Source organism: Amblyomma maculatum, chromosome 9 (assembly GCF_055883805.1).
Source record: "Amblyomma maculatum isolate TAMU_Amacu chromosome 9, ASM5588380v1, whole genome shotgun sequence".
NCBI lineage: Eukaryota > Metazoa > Arthropoda > Arachnida > Ixodida > Ixodidae > Amblyomma > Amblyomma maculatum.
In genome coordinates this window covers 18,152,740-18,167,067 of record NC_139352.1, presented here as the reverse complement: position 1 = coordinate 18,167,067, position 14,328 = coordinate 18,152,740, and the positions used below count along the sequence as shown (strand labels likewise).

Below are 14,328 nucleotides of genomic sequence, written 5' to 3'. Positions count from 1 at the left end.
TTTTAACATTTGCAGTTGCACGCATACGGGCAAAACGCTTTCTATTTGTATATTGACACCTGAGCGGCTGATTTAGAGCAAAATAATGTTTGTTTATTCACAGGGATAATAAACGGCTATCTGGATGACGTTTTTTCACATCAGTTTCCGGAGAGCTAAATCAGATGCAGGCCCCCTTACAGCTGTACTCGTAGCGATTCTTGGTGAAGTATAGTGCGACTAACAGGCTTCTCTCGCAGCTTTCCAACGGGTATTGAAAACTATAAATTATCTGCTGTACCTTAGGTAGCTACAACTATTCCTAGTTAAGACACTTGGAGAGAACTCAGAGCCACACAGAAAAACAGCCAAAATTTGTTTTTAAAAGATATCCCTAAGATTGACTGCGTCCAGAACGCAGACGTTTACAATTTGTCACTTACCCTTATTTCGTCAAAGGTGGCTGCTTCCTTTTCCGTCAGCTGCGTTGCCGCCTTAAAAAAAAAAGAAAAAAATATGATGCTAAATAATGTCATAGCCGCCGACAATGCCGCTACGATGGCAGCGAATGCAGAGTCAGCCCTGTATGTATGATGGTTAGCGCCATGCGAACTCATCCTGCAGAAGCAGGTAAGTAGTAGCTTCAAAACAGATAGTGGAAAGCGAACCACATCGAGATTCACCCGGTCTTATCCGAACGAAGTTTGCACAAGTGAGGATACCTGACTCACTCCCCCTTGAGCAAGATCCTCTATGGACGGTCTTCCCCCACGTTTACATAAAGGAACCGATAGACATGCAGTTCTGTTTTCATGAAGTGTTAGCTCGATGTTTCTTCAGCCCAATTCTGTAAAATTAAAACAATATAGGTAAGGGAATCAATGTAGCCCCTAGAAAAATATAACAAAAGTCTATTTTGAAACAAAAGATTTTCTGCACTATTTTTGACCATGAACATGTAGTACTAGCACGTTTGTATAGATTTCCTGGAAGGTTAGAATACATCCACTAAAGAGTAGTTAATTATAACATATCTCGCACATTGTGTAACTGCTCATAAAAAGCGAACCAAAAACAACTAGCTCCACAAAAAGCGTAGGGGAATTTCTCGGTCTCGATCAATGTGAAATAATAATGTTCTCATAGAAGCAATTGATTAGAAAAAACAACAACCCCATGATGTTGATGAGATCCAAACCTACGGTGCCACCGGCAGTATGCTGTTGTTTTTTATTCTACTTCTTAATATATTATCTCCATGATTACATTATTACTCCACATTGGATTGGTTTGCCTTGTAGGGTGCTCAAATTGACTGAAGCTATGGGGACGCCTTAATGGAGGAGTCCGGAATCCTACCTTGCCACTATTCCAGTCACCCTCCCTCTTTTTACCCTCCTCCCCTTAATTCGGCGATCCCCCTTTCATCGTTCCCAACAAGGACCACTTCTCTTTCTTCTCCGGAAATCCAACCACCTGTAGTTCATTAACATGCACTCGCATAACATTTACACGGGCGCCTTGTTTTTCACCTCCACCAAAAAGTGGCCTTCGTGACCGGGATACGACCCCGCGTCCTCGGGTTCAGTGGTCGAGCGCTCTAGACACTGACCCATTGCGGCACGACTATTTCAAATTGATCAGCACCAATAAAATCACCTAAGCTTTCGTGTAACGTCAGTGGCACCCTTTGTTTTGATACCATTACGAGCACATCAGTTTCCTTTAATCAGCTTGCAAATGCGACGTAAAAAACTATCAATATAGCCGCAATCCTCCCCCAGCAGATTTACAATTGCTGGCTGTTGTTGTTTTTTCCTATTTACTTTCTAAAACCCACTTCTTTGGTTCCTATGACAGTCCTAATTGCTCTTTGGGAGCATACGACAAACTTTAGAAGCAGCTAAAAATTGAAACATTACATCATTTCTATACATGTGTCAATAAAAATATGTTACAATATTCCTAAGCTGCTTCACACTTATTCTCAAGGGCGAGGCCATTTGCTTTCTGTGGTAGTTTGAAGTACTCGTTATAAAGGAAGAAAACACTTTGGCAGGAGGTTTAACGTACACGTCCGAAGCTTGTACTATTCTGATCAGCATATCAATAAGAATGTATTGCTATATCCTACAGTTACCTCGAACCACAGGCAAGAAAAAACATGGGCTGTGGTTTAGCTTCGGTTAAACCAAGTGCAAAACGATAGCTACGGCTGAGGCCCGCGGCTCGCCTCTAATATACTCGAGATTGACGTCAGCGATCATGTGTCTCGCCACGCAGATGCGCATGTGTTAAGCTACTTTCCATGTACAAATGCGGACATAAGTAAACAGAGCACGCTTTTCTCTTCAAATTAAAACCATGCTTTCTGCACTGCAGGTAAGAAAACAATATTCAAGTAAAAAGGTACTGGCATATACTAACGATTCGCACATAACATTACTTCCAGTTTCAATTATGCAACGCGTGAAAAAAATTTAAAAGTAAATCGCGTGCTCCGTTTACTTTTGTCCGCAGGAGTACGTTCACCTTTGACCTTGACTTTGACCTTTGGTGGGAACATAGCTACCCAAATCGGTTGTAGTGCAGTAGTTAAGGTACCATACTACTCTGCCGGAGTTCCCGGGTTCGATCCCGACCGCCTGCGGCTGCGTTTCGATGGAGGCAAAACGAAAAGGCGTCTGTGTGCTGTGCGATGTCAGTGCACGTCAACATTGGTGCACGTTAAAGATTCCCAGAAGGTTGAAATTACTTCGTAGCCTCCCACTACGGCTCGTTTGTTACTCTTTCCACTTTCAATCCCACCTTCCTTCCTTCTTTTCCGGCGCGATCCAGGTGTCCACAGAAAATAGTGCGACAAATAATACTCTTTTCCCATTTTGTGAACCAATTATTATATTAAGTTCCAACTTGACCTCGCAGCTGTTTTGAAGTTCATTGGAAGCACACGGTGAGCTTGGCTTTACCTCACGTTGTAAAGCTGTCCTTTCAGATATATTTCAGTCAAAGACTACAGCACCAGAGCGAAACAGTGCAATACTGTTTTAAAATCAGCTTTTAAAACCAAAGTACAAAGCATTTAGTTCTATTCTAAAAACGGTTCTGCCATTTCTTTCGGCTGGGTGTAAATAATGGCGTAATTGAGACAGCAAATATATGTTTTAACCATCGGTAGGAAGAGGCTTACGTCATTTAATTCACACTCCTGCCTGTATGGGACTGGTGAACCTTCATTTGTACCCGCGTTAAATACTTTGAAGATTCATGGAAGTCAACACCGGTCATTTCAGCTTAAGAAACCAGGACCTCGGCAGAAGACATTCCCCGCCGGTGTGGTGCAGTGGTTGCGGCACCCGACTATTGTGCCCATTGATGCATAATCGAATCCCGGCCGTGACGGCTGCTTTTCAACGGAGGCGAAAAGCAAGGCGCCCGTGTGCTGTGCGATGTCAATGCGCGTTAATGAAACCCAGGCGATCGCAATTTTCGCAGCCCTCCACTACGGCGTCTCTCATAGCCTGCAGTATCTTTGGGACATTAAACCCCACAAACAACAAACAACAGCAGAAGAAAGAAATGAAAGCGATCAAGTGAATTTGGAGGGGTAAGAGGCATCGTACCTTTGTGCGGTTTGCTGCATCTCGGAAGCATAGTTTTTCCTGAAAAAATATTCAAAAGGGAGCCTTCAGGCATGAGAGGCACCCGCAGGTATTTAACGCGTACAAAAGGAACATTTCTACACTTCAGTATTAATATCAACATCGATTAACTTTAGTGTCTTAAGTAGAAGAGATACGTAATTTTGGCCTATCAACTTCTTGGAATAATGAAAAAATGTTGTTGTGGCTGTAGGAAGAAGAAAAAGAAAATGCACAGGCCTGCTACTGGCTCTGTAGCTGAGCTACCTCCGCTGCCTCGTGCAGACAGAAGAGAAAATAGAGAATAAAGAAAATGAAGAGGGAGAGAAAAACGCGCGCCGCAACAACAGCCGTCGTCCACCACCGAAGCGGTGGCGGGTGCAATGACGGCCTACAACAGATAAAAATTCGGTGGTAGGCCAGCCCCCGCCGCAAGCGGAGGTGACCTACCTGCCCCAGCCCCATCAAAGGAGTACTGTGGCTCCCTCTGAAGATATCCCGAAACATGCAACGTTGGCAATGAGGGTCCTGGCACAGAACCCGTGGTCGGTATAGAGCCTGGCCGGCGTCGAGCATTTTTGTTCGCTAATTAGGTGTGCGTGTGCAACGCAAGCGGTAATACTTACGAACTTGCACAGTATTGAAGGCGTTAACTAGTAGCCCGATCTTCCTGCGTCCGTGGTTCTGCGATTTTGCCGGCACTGCTATGCGCATTCCACACGTGGAGCGAATTCACCAGCAAATAACGCTCCATGTTGCCCAGGAGTCAAAATATTCAGGTTTAGTTGTTTTTTAACTGCAGCTTGATTCCATCAGTCATACAAGTTACATCACCAGCATAATGTGGTTGTTCGTATCAATAACAAAAAAGTGTAGGGTGAGAAACAGAATGGTAGTCGCAATAAAAATCAGTTCCTCTAATCTAGCCTTACCCTCTTGTATATGAAATATTTCTTACTAACCCTTGCCCCTTGATATGTATTCCAATACAGCCATTGCAATTTAATGGGAAATGGTGTGCATGAAAATAGCGCTGACCGAAATCGACTTTTGCTACACTGCTATGGGCCAGTGGGTTGTTTTCATGATTCAATGTCATGTTCAAGATGTGGGGGAAGTGTTTACCTCTGCTGCCTCACAAGCCTTGTAATGATAACATATCGAAGAAATGTAATTAGTAAACAATAGCATCAAACACACAACAGACAAACACATGCCGAGACCAAGGTTCATTGTGCTTACAGCGAGGTCTCGCTGTACGGCATCCGCAATTCCAGACTTGCTCGATGCGCACTTTGCTCCTTCAGATACTATGGGCACGAACATCTGGAACAGAAGGAACCGGATTATTGCAGGTTAAACTATATCTCGCCGTTCGGAAAGATAGAGCCCTCAGAAATGTTAAGCTTGTTATTGCTAACTGCACTGCAGCCTAGATGCTTAAGCAGAGGCCCAATGTACATTAAAGGCTACTTTACAAAGAATGAGCTCGCTCACGAATAGGCAATTGTATATATTGGACGAAGCAACCTGCCATTACAGTAAAAGAATTAACTATTCGCGCGTACACTTTTCAGTCCTAACTAAGCAGGAACGGCCCACAGCATCAAGGAACAAATCTTGAAGAGCTTCAGGCTAGGTGGTGCATGTCTGAATTACTATTTCCTTGTCCACAAGTGAAGTCAAGCAGAATTGAAAGAAACAAGCATGTTGAGCACATACAAAAGTAACACTGCGTGCTTCCGTTGTACGCTGTGAGAGCCTAAGATTTTAATTTGTAGTCCGATATCATTAGAGTTTCTGTCGAGCCTAAACTTCGCCACTGTCGGAGACAAGATTCCCCAATTGTTCCCGAACAGCAATGACCTATTAGAGATCACGAGGTCACGAGTGACCAACCACAGAGCACCACCCACTGGAGTGGTCCTTATATGCACAACCTAAAGGCTTGTAGTTCTACTTCAACCATCGATGAATGTCCCGCGATGTGGGCGAAGGCAGCAAAGAAACGATGCAAACCCCTAAACAAAATACAGCTTAGAACAGGTGCAAGGGTTGCCACTAATAAATTCCCATGTGCCAGGAGATACATTTTCTTTTCTTACAACCCCGTCGCGTAACTGTTGCCGCTGGCTAGACACAACGTATATGCGAACCAGCAATGCGCAGTATATGCGAGTGGAATGTGACAATGAGTGGCTTGAAAGCCGCGCCTACTCAACCCGGGTGTTGATTATGCTTGCTGGAGTTACATTAGCCGAGTTCATCACCTTCTTAAGGAGAGCTAGTCCATCCTCGGAATGCTTGGATGCGCAGTCCCTCACTATGTTGGCACCAATGAGTAGCTTCAGCGCAAGTTCCTCCGACCCAGCACTTTCGCGAACGTTTTGCTCCAACAGCTTTGCAATGTCGTCCGCTGAAAAAAAAAAAATGACAAAAAGTGCATATATCAACCAATGTGCAATCATCCAACGTGCCGCACTCACTCCCTGTATAAGTCTTTTTAAAGGGTGTCTGCGATGGGGCTGCGGTATAAGGGTGGAAATGACAGTAATCTGATGATTGACTGTTTAAGCGATAGCTGCCTTTCGAGGAAAAATAGATTAAGCGCAATAAGGTTGAAGCGACGTGACACCGGCCAAAATAGGTATAGCTCGTGGCATGCTATAAAAAAAATACATCAACGGTGACGACTTTGTACCGGGCTTAAAATCCGTAGACATATGAACAAAATCATGCTCGAACGCTTCGTATATTTCGCTGTTCACGTATCCCGACAACTGCTCTTCAAAGTCTTGAAGCTACGAATGTCGCAACGAGGTTCATCCTGCCGCTCTGATATTGTGGGAGCATAGAGTTAGAGAAGTACTTTGGTTTGGGCTAGTTAGTTGAGAGCTGATGTTGATTCTGAGGAAGGCACCGTCCCTTTCGCACCGTCCTCAGAATCAACATCAGCATAGAGTTAGACTGAACCAGCCGCAACTTTGTCATCAAAATAAGCAAAGCCTTTGCACGAAAGAGCTTAGTTGTGTGTGCATTCTGTTCCGTTTTTCTTTTTGGCATCACGTAGCCGTGGCCCTCAAATGTTCTCAGCATGGGAAACATAAAAGTAACATTGAGCATGCAGGACAGCACACGCGCATATCAGGCTGTATCCAAAATTTGGAATATTGAGCGCCGAAAAGTATATCAGGACATTTAGCGTAACTTACTAGCACAGTTAAGATTTACTAGGCATTTAAGACTACCAGGTCTAAACGGAACCGTTAGAAGCTCATGTAGTGGACGCATCATCGTCAATGTTGGATCGTTTTGTACGACACAGTATACGTTTTAGAAAAAATACCAAAGTAAGCACAATCAATATTGCTAAATAAACAATTGGATTGTTTCTACTCATGTGGTAGAAAAAAAACATCTCGCATATGCTTTTTAATAGAAAGTCTCCTCTTATATCGTAACTGCCGACTTTAATTCCGCAATACGTCCCACAGTAACTATGATACTGATCTGAGTCAAGTTATAGTTACCCAAACTTCTCTTAATTATGATGGTTCAATTAAGAAGAGAGGGAGAGGAAGGTGAAATTCGCCTGTGCTCATAGATATTCTTTAAAAGACCATCTTCTTATAAAGCGCCATAGTTTATTATTTCTTTTGGTTGATATGGGGTGTTATCAAAAACTCACTTACCTTCGTCGGACATGGCAGTGTGAAATAAGCCAATAGAAAAACACAACACGTGAACAAGCTTCATGGTAGCGTAACTATTACTGGATATCCTCCTCGGCCAGTCAGTGAGTCAGTCGATGCTGTGCAGTGAGCAGAGCGCGCCCTACGGGAGCTTATATAACGTAACCGAAACTGCCTCACCTTCAGGCCAACGACTTGAACGCCCTTGCGGCGTATCAAAGGACCCACCAGACGTGCCCCAGACTGCGCGTAAAACGCCGCCTTCATACTTCGACGCATCAGCGGCAAAAGGCACAAGGCCGACAGCCAAGGACTGTACACAGAGTGTGTAGAATATATGCGGTTAGACGCTTTTGGTGTCTGATGGGTCCCCGATTTGGAGGGGGGGGGGGGGGGGGGGGGAGTCGTTTAGGGTTCCTGTGATGCCGACTTTCCACAATAGAAGGTACCTCCAGCTGTAAAAAAAAACTGATGCAGTAATCGCTCCATTGAAATGAGCGTGCGTCGCTTTATCTCCTTTCTAATCTGCAGTCCTTCGGAAGAGGTTTGGAGATGGTCGCAGTGCTACCTAGTTGCAAACGTGACCCCCGGCTGTGACTGGCACACTCGGGAAAGTGCTCTTAGAGTTAGGAAAAGCTTATTTGGTCATCAAGAAGATAAAAACAAACCGTCATGAGGAGATGAGATGTGAGCCGACGAGTGCTATCCACCGGAATGGTACATATCTTTCAAAACAAAATCATTCCAAACAAATCATCGAAGCTTCATCCCAGCTAGATAGTCACAGCCTACAGCAACCAACGGCTGATTACATCACGACACAGCAGTAGAGTAATGGCACAGTAAAGAAGCATTTTTGAGGAAGCAGTTCGAGTGTTGAGAATGAAATGTTAGAAATGTGCGCTATGGTGTGCTTTTAGAACAGGTTTATGTGATTAACAAAAGTAGTACACCTTATCTCGTGGCTGACAAAGGCGTTTTTCATTATTCGAGCACTTCGTGTCAGCATACGAAGCGTCATTGGCCTCCACAACATCTTTTGCACAGAGGTCAGTTTGCTTGTTGGCCGATCTTCCGTATATGCCGTGCATTTGACACGCCGCAGTGTCATCGGGGCTTACGGAATTCGCAAGGACGCCGGTACTGTCGACGCTGCGCCCGCCACGTTTTGATATAGGTGAAATAAAGAGTGGCCTTTTACTGCACATCAATACACGCTAAATACTCAAAGCCAGTCTGAATGAATCCGGAGTTCTCCTTTACTCGCCTCTAGCCCATGTTGCGTCGGTATATCAACCATCGGATATACGCAATACGCAATACATTGCCGCGGCAAAATTCCCATTTCACGATTGGGGTATGATATCAGTAATAAATATTAGCCTCAAACCGTGAAGAAATTTTTATGATGTCACACCTGGCTCAAATCAGGTTCACCTCCACTGCATAAGTTTGAGGGAAGAAAAACGTTGTGTACTAATATCGCATGTTTTTCTTACGCGAATTTTTCACGCATCGCTTATCAGGCCCGCAAGCAGCCGTCAGCAGATCACATGTCGATATGTCAATAATGAAAGTCACTGCTTCAATATATACTGTTCTGTTCCACACTGGCGTTCGGCTGAGACACAACGAAAGACGAGAAACAGTCGTTCTGGCACTTGAATATAATCTACGTCTAAATCCGGTCTGTCAAGTGCACAGAATACTTGCGCACCATCTTTTCCAATGTCGCGCTGGTCAGCTGACTGAAAGGTGCATTTATAAAAATGGTTGATCTTCCTAGACGTGTTCCTACCGTCTATCTGATGATTGTGTTCACCGCTGACTGAAATCAATTTCCAAAACATCATGGAGCAGATCATTTCAAGAATTTCCCAATGGAGCCACTAAGGACATGCCCGTCGTAATATGACATGTGTCACCTGAAAAGCATTTCCTATTTTTACCAAGCAGAACCTCAAACTTGCGGCATGTTTGCGAGTGCATTTTTATTGCGTTTTTATTACGCTTTCTTTAAGATTCTGTCCCCCAATAAAGGTAACAGCTTTAGCCTGATGGGAACTTAGCACAAATGTGTTCACACTGAAGGCAATGCCGCTACTTACGCCAAGGGAACGAGGTAAAATGTTTCTTTTCTTTCGGCTATATTTTCTTTGTTAGCCAAGCAATGGTAATGGTTCCCCTTCAGCTACGTGTTTTCTGCTCCAAGAGCAGACTTCTCTTATTTCTTTGTCATCAGCGGTTTGAACAGTCCGTGCTAGTTTTAACTGCCCACACTTCCTTCGCAACTACACCAAAAGCTCCATTCCGTAACAATTACGCAGGATACCGTTATTTCCTTTGTTTCCTTTTCCTAGAAGGTGAGTTCGGCAAATGTATTAAAGCGGTGGTTTCCATACTGCATTGCCTCAAAGGCCTCTACCAAAAGGAACACAATTTTCTCATGTGATGAGCAACGAGAATTTAAAATCATTTCTCTATTCCCACCACACTTCAGTGCTGACTGTTTAAAAATGCGGTAACATTGCTTTTTCTGGTTACTTTTACCGTGCGCGGATAACTTAAACCTCAACCAGCCGCGATACCTAAATGACGGTCCTGCTAGACAACTCGGCATAGGTTCTCGGTTTTCATCTGGGATTCATTGGACAGCTGTGTTTTCATGGGGGCAAATAAGTAACAGTATCGTGCCACAATATTGATGGATATTAATTAGCTCCGTAAGTCGTAACTACACCCGAACTTTCTCTTACGACCTCAATCGCATAAGAAAACATTGCTTTAGTAAGCAAAAAGTTGCTAACAGATAACTATAGCAGAACTAAACATGACTATACCTCTCAAAGACTATTGTGGTCTAGCAGTTTTCAGTGCACTTTATTGCACTGTACTGTTATGTACTGTGAGTTATATTGACGCGCCGTAATTGCCGGACTAAATTTTCGGGATCTCAGTTTTGGTTAGAAAAGAAAATGTTCATTATACGCTACAAATTAGCAATAAAGAAGCAGGAAACAACAGTCTCTAAATTTCTGGAGGCTGAATTATTGTGCTAACAAATAGCACAGGTAACAATGTTATGGTTACAACATCTAAACTTTTAGACAAGTCTTAGGAATTAAATCAATGTGCCTATAATTTCATGTTTTATGTTAGCTTTCCTTTTCCGAAACACGAGGGCTCAATCAACGCACTATAGCCTTCACGCTGATGAAAAGCGTGATGAACTTGTAATGTTGGCGGCGCACCACTAAAGATTTAAATGTTACCCTAGCATAGAGTATTTTTTACTGGTAGATAGTCCCCATTAGTCACCTGCAGAAAAATGTCAACAGCGTCACCTACATGAAAGGCTGATTTTGGCGAGCACCCTCTCTTCCGAAGGCATGACGATCGTATTTGTGTGGGGTACTGCTTACAGGGCGAACCACGCAGGAGTTGATTCGTCAAAAAAAAAAAAAAAAAACAGGCGTCTAGGATCAGTCACGTGCTTTGTATTTTTAATATTCGCACTGAACATTTCTAGATGCGAGTAAACAGTTGTAGAGCCAGTTGACTGAATGTCGAGTGAAGGAGAAGGCAGACCAAGCGAGGAAACGAACAAGGAAAGCAACTGACGAATCATTTAGATATAGAAAGGTAAAGTTAAAGTCTTACTTCCAGGAACAAAGTTAATTTTTTACATATAGCGGAGCCATGCCGAGTTTTCAGCCTTCAATGCAGAACACAGTAAACGCGAGCTTAACATGCAAGGATGGCTAATCACTGCTAGTAAAGATGCGTTATCCGTTTTTTGTTTTTTTTTGCGCTGTTTTTAAAATGACAGGAGCTTGATAGCGCGCTGTTCTGAAGGATACGTCGCGACTGCGCGGGCCGAAGGTCACCGGAGATGGTCGCGTGGCATTAGGGAGAAGTGGGCGCCCCATCTCGAGGCGAGCTGCGGGGATGACAGATGCGGCGCTGGCGAGGACAACGTATACGCCCCGCCAGGTTCTGCGTCGCACTGGGGCTAGTATGCAAGGCGGAACGCACTCCTGACTTCCGATTGTTTTCATGTTTCCTCACTGCATTAACATGAAATTGCGTTACATCAGGTTAGAATTAATGACACGGCTTTCCGTGTTTATTTCAAAAGTCCCTTTTCGTTATTTTTGTTTTCACGGAATATTAACATCTCACGGGTAAGCTTTTCCTTTTTCTTTTTTGCCTTAAATGTATCATGGCCACGTGGTATCGTCTGTGATGTATAGTTTACTTAGGCGGTTTTTCTTTAATACGCGGTAGCGCATGTTGGAACAACTAACGCACAAATAGTCTTAATCACAATTAATTAACGTGCTGCTAAGCTTCAGACTTGATGTGCCAGAGCCTTCAACACTACCTTTTCATTGCACGAATGTTTTTAAAATTTTTGTTTGTTTAAGTCAGTGTTTGCGCATATCAAGGCGCAGTATCTGTCCCACTTCTCAGTGGACAGCTTAATATTCTAAAATGCATATGTTGTCGGCTCGGACACCTATCGCAAACTAGTTTCCAACTTGACTACCAGACTGATGCTAAATAGGAACCAAAATGGTATTACACTATACCTAAGCGCAGCTCAAAGAACTGTTGCGCTACAAAGTTGAAACTAAATCACCTGTGTGCTGTTTTTTTTTTTTTTCGACTCCGTTTTTCTTAAATCTGGATTACGGCGACGCAGCTCTTCAACCGAAAGACCTGTGTACGCTTCGTACAAAATATATTAGTGAAAAAGTTAGTCGTAATATCGTAACTAAACGTAAAATGTTGAAGTTAAGGCTGCAACTTAAGCTAAAATCTAGTTTTAAAAGCTCATTTGCATCCCGGTCGCAACCGGTACTCAATGCAGCAACCGAGCATTATGGGACCTGCATAGTGACGGCAGTGATGGAGCTTGCGCCTAAACAATGTGGACACCTATACATAGCATTTTTATACATGGTTTCCTGTTGACTGTTGCTGGTAAGCAAAAAGTCCGACAGATTTTTTTTTTTTATGATAGTGCATTCTTTTCTTTATCTTTTCCGGTACGCCTTGCGAGCTGTGTTTGAATGACAATGTCTCGCGACTTTAATACCCTCAGTTTTGTGGCGCAAGCTGAAATCATCGCAGTCATCTGTTCCACCGCCGAGACCATCTACGATCCTTACCTTTGCAAGGGAGGATGGCAGTTTGGTTGTCATCGTAATCGCAGTTCGGTTGCAGGTGTAATAGATAAGCTCAACAAAAATTTTTATGGTAATAAAGCTAGAATAGTTACTGCTACCATACCGATATAGTGGACAAATTTGAATTGGTTATTTGCTTTGAGAGACGGGGCAGTGGCTGAAATAATGCTTATTGTCAACAGCAGTCAGGAGACAGCTTGAAGGGTGATGCGAAGTTCAATTCAATTATTAAAGGAGGAGTCGCCCGAGCAGCTGATGCATATTTGTTAATATATACTTTCTATAAAGGTGCATAACTGACGCCGCGCGGTAGCGACAGATTACATACTAATTGATAACAGCTCAATACAACTAATACCACCTCACAATTAACCTCGGGAAAACTTTAGTCACTAGTTAATGCCCATGGCCGTCCGGCATGATTCAGAGGCCCATGGCAAACCTGGCGGATTTCTCATTGTAATATATTCAATCAGAGACGCATGTAGAGCTACATTTTCCTTCCCTTAGGTGAGCAACGGCCGGCCCAAATAACTAGCCATGAAATGCTTCACCGGACACCCATTAAACGCCCATAACAGGGAGACAACATGTCCTCAGTCCCACGACACGTGAGGAGGAAGCAGAGATTAACTCCTGAGCAGAACACGGATCACGGGAGCGCGACCGGCTCTCGTGCATCTTGTTTCGACGAAGTCATTGAATAATTCGCAGCGTCTAACGACGGACGTGCACTCTTCGCCAGGGTGTAGTCCCCAAGGTCACGTTCGAATTCGACACGGCTTCTGCGTGCCCCTTATCGGCCGATCTAGGGTTCCTGTGAAATAACATGGTCATCACATGTCCATGTTTTGTTGCGCTTGCCAGAATATTTCCCATGCTCCTCAAGCTGAGTGGAACACGTGGGCGTTGCTTTAAAAGAGCCAGGCTCCAGAGGAGCAGTGCAGGAAGCGCTGGAACAGGCCCTTCTTCGCGCAGTCAGCGATCGATTAGGCAACCATGGATTTTAGGCTTTTCTTCGTGGCACTGCTGGTTTCTGCGACCACCGTTGGATACGTACAAGGTGATGAATCGAAAACACGGGACTCTGTAAAGATTTTGCCTATATATGAGCTAAATTAACTTTATAAAACCGACGTACAAGCCAGCTCACCCGACATGGTCGCAGGCCTCTTCGCGCCTAGGGATAACTAAAAAAGTCAACTAAACGAATTGCGGCTCGCATGTAAGCCTCATTTCATTCGCTAATGTTTACTAAACCAGTTCCAGATTTCGATAACCTACTCAGGCAGCTTGTGTGCGATTGCATATCATTTCTCTAAAGCTGTCATAATTGGCTTAGCGTACTGCCGTTCGGCCTTAATCTTTCAGGTTTTGTGATCTGAAAGATAGCAGCACTCTGCGACGTAAGATTTAGCGTTAATGAACCGAATTAATCGCTCCTGAAAACGACCTATTTTGATATAAATTAGTAAGTATGCGAGACAGCCTGTCGGTATATATTTGGATCAATTAACTTTTGCGCTGGGCGTTTTGTGCCCCGGAACGTTGTCTTTCTTAAAAGGCCGTTTTCTGTCAGTCGCGTTTTTTTTTTTTTTTCCTTCGCTTTCCGTTTTTCAACAAAGAATATGAGGGTGTGGTCCGGGAATTATTTTTGTTTATTTTATTGTTATTTATTGTACTTTTAAATTGTCTTATCGTTTCTGTTGCTTGTTTTGTTGTTCTTAATTTCTGGCATTTTCCGCCTCTTGGCACGTGAGCGACGAGATTTTCTCAGTGCAGCTCGCATATCAATATGAGTTTAAGACCTCTGCTATGGAGTTT

General features: G+C 43.6%; 2 protein-coding genes across 4 annotated transcripts in view; one reads left to right on the top strand and one right to left on the bottom strand.

Annotated features, from left to right (window-relative positions):
- LOC146178478 (uncharacterized) overlaps positions 1 to 14,328 on the top strand; it is a 49,713-nt gene that overhangs the window by 25,378 nt on the left and 10,007 nt on the right. The gene's annotated exons all lie outside the window — the stretch shown is intronic.
- LOC146178479 (uncharacterized) lies at positions 577 to 7,325 on the bottom strand. Its single transcript, XM_084579584.1, has 5 exons — positions 7,313 to 7,325; positions 5,891 to 6,036; positions 4,863 to 4,946; positions 3,603 to 3,641; positions 577 to 597 (listed from the first exon to the last, which is right to left on the bottom strand). Exons 1-5 carry the CDS (start codon positions 7,323 to 7,325, stop codon positions 577 to 579), a joined length of 303 nt encoding a protein of 100 aa, XP_084435710.1.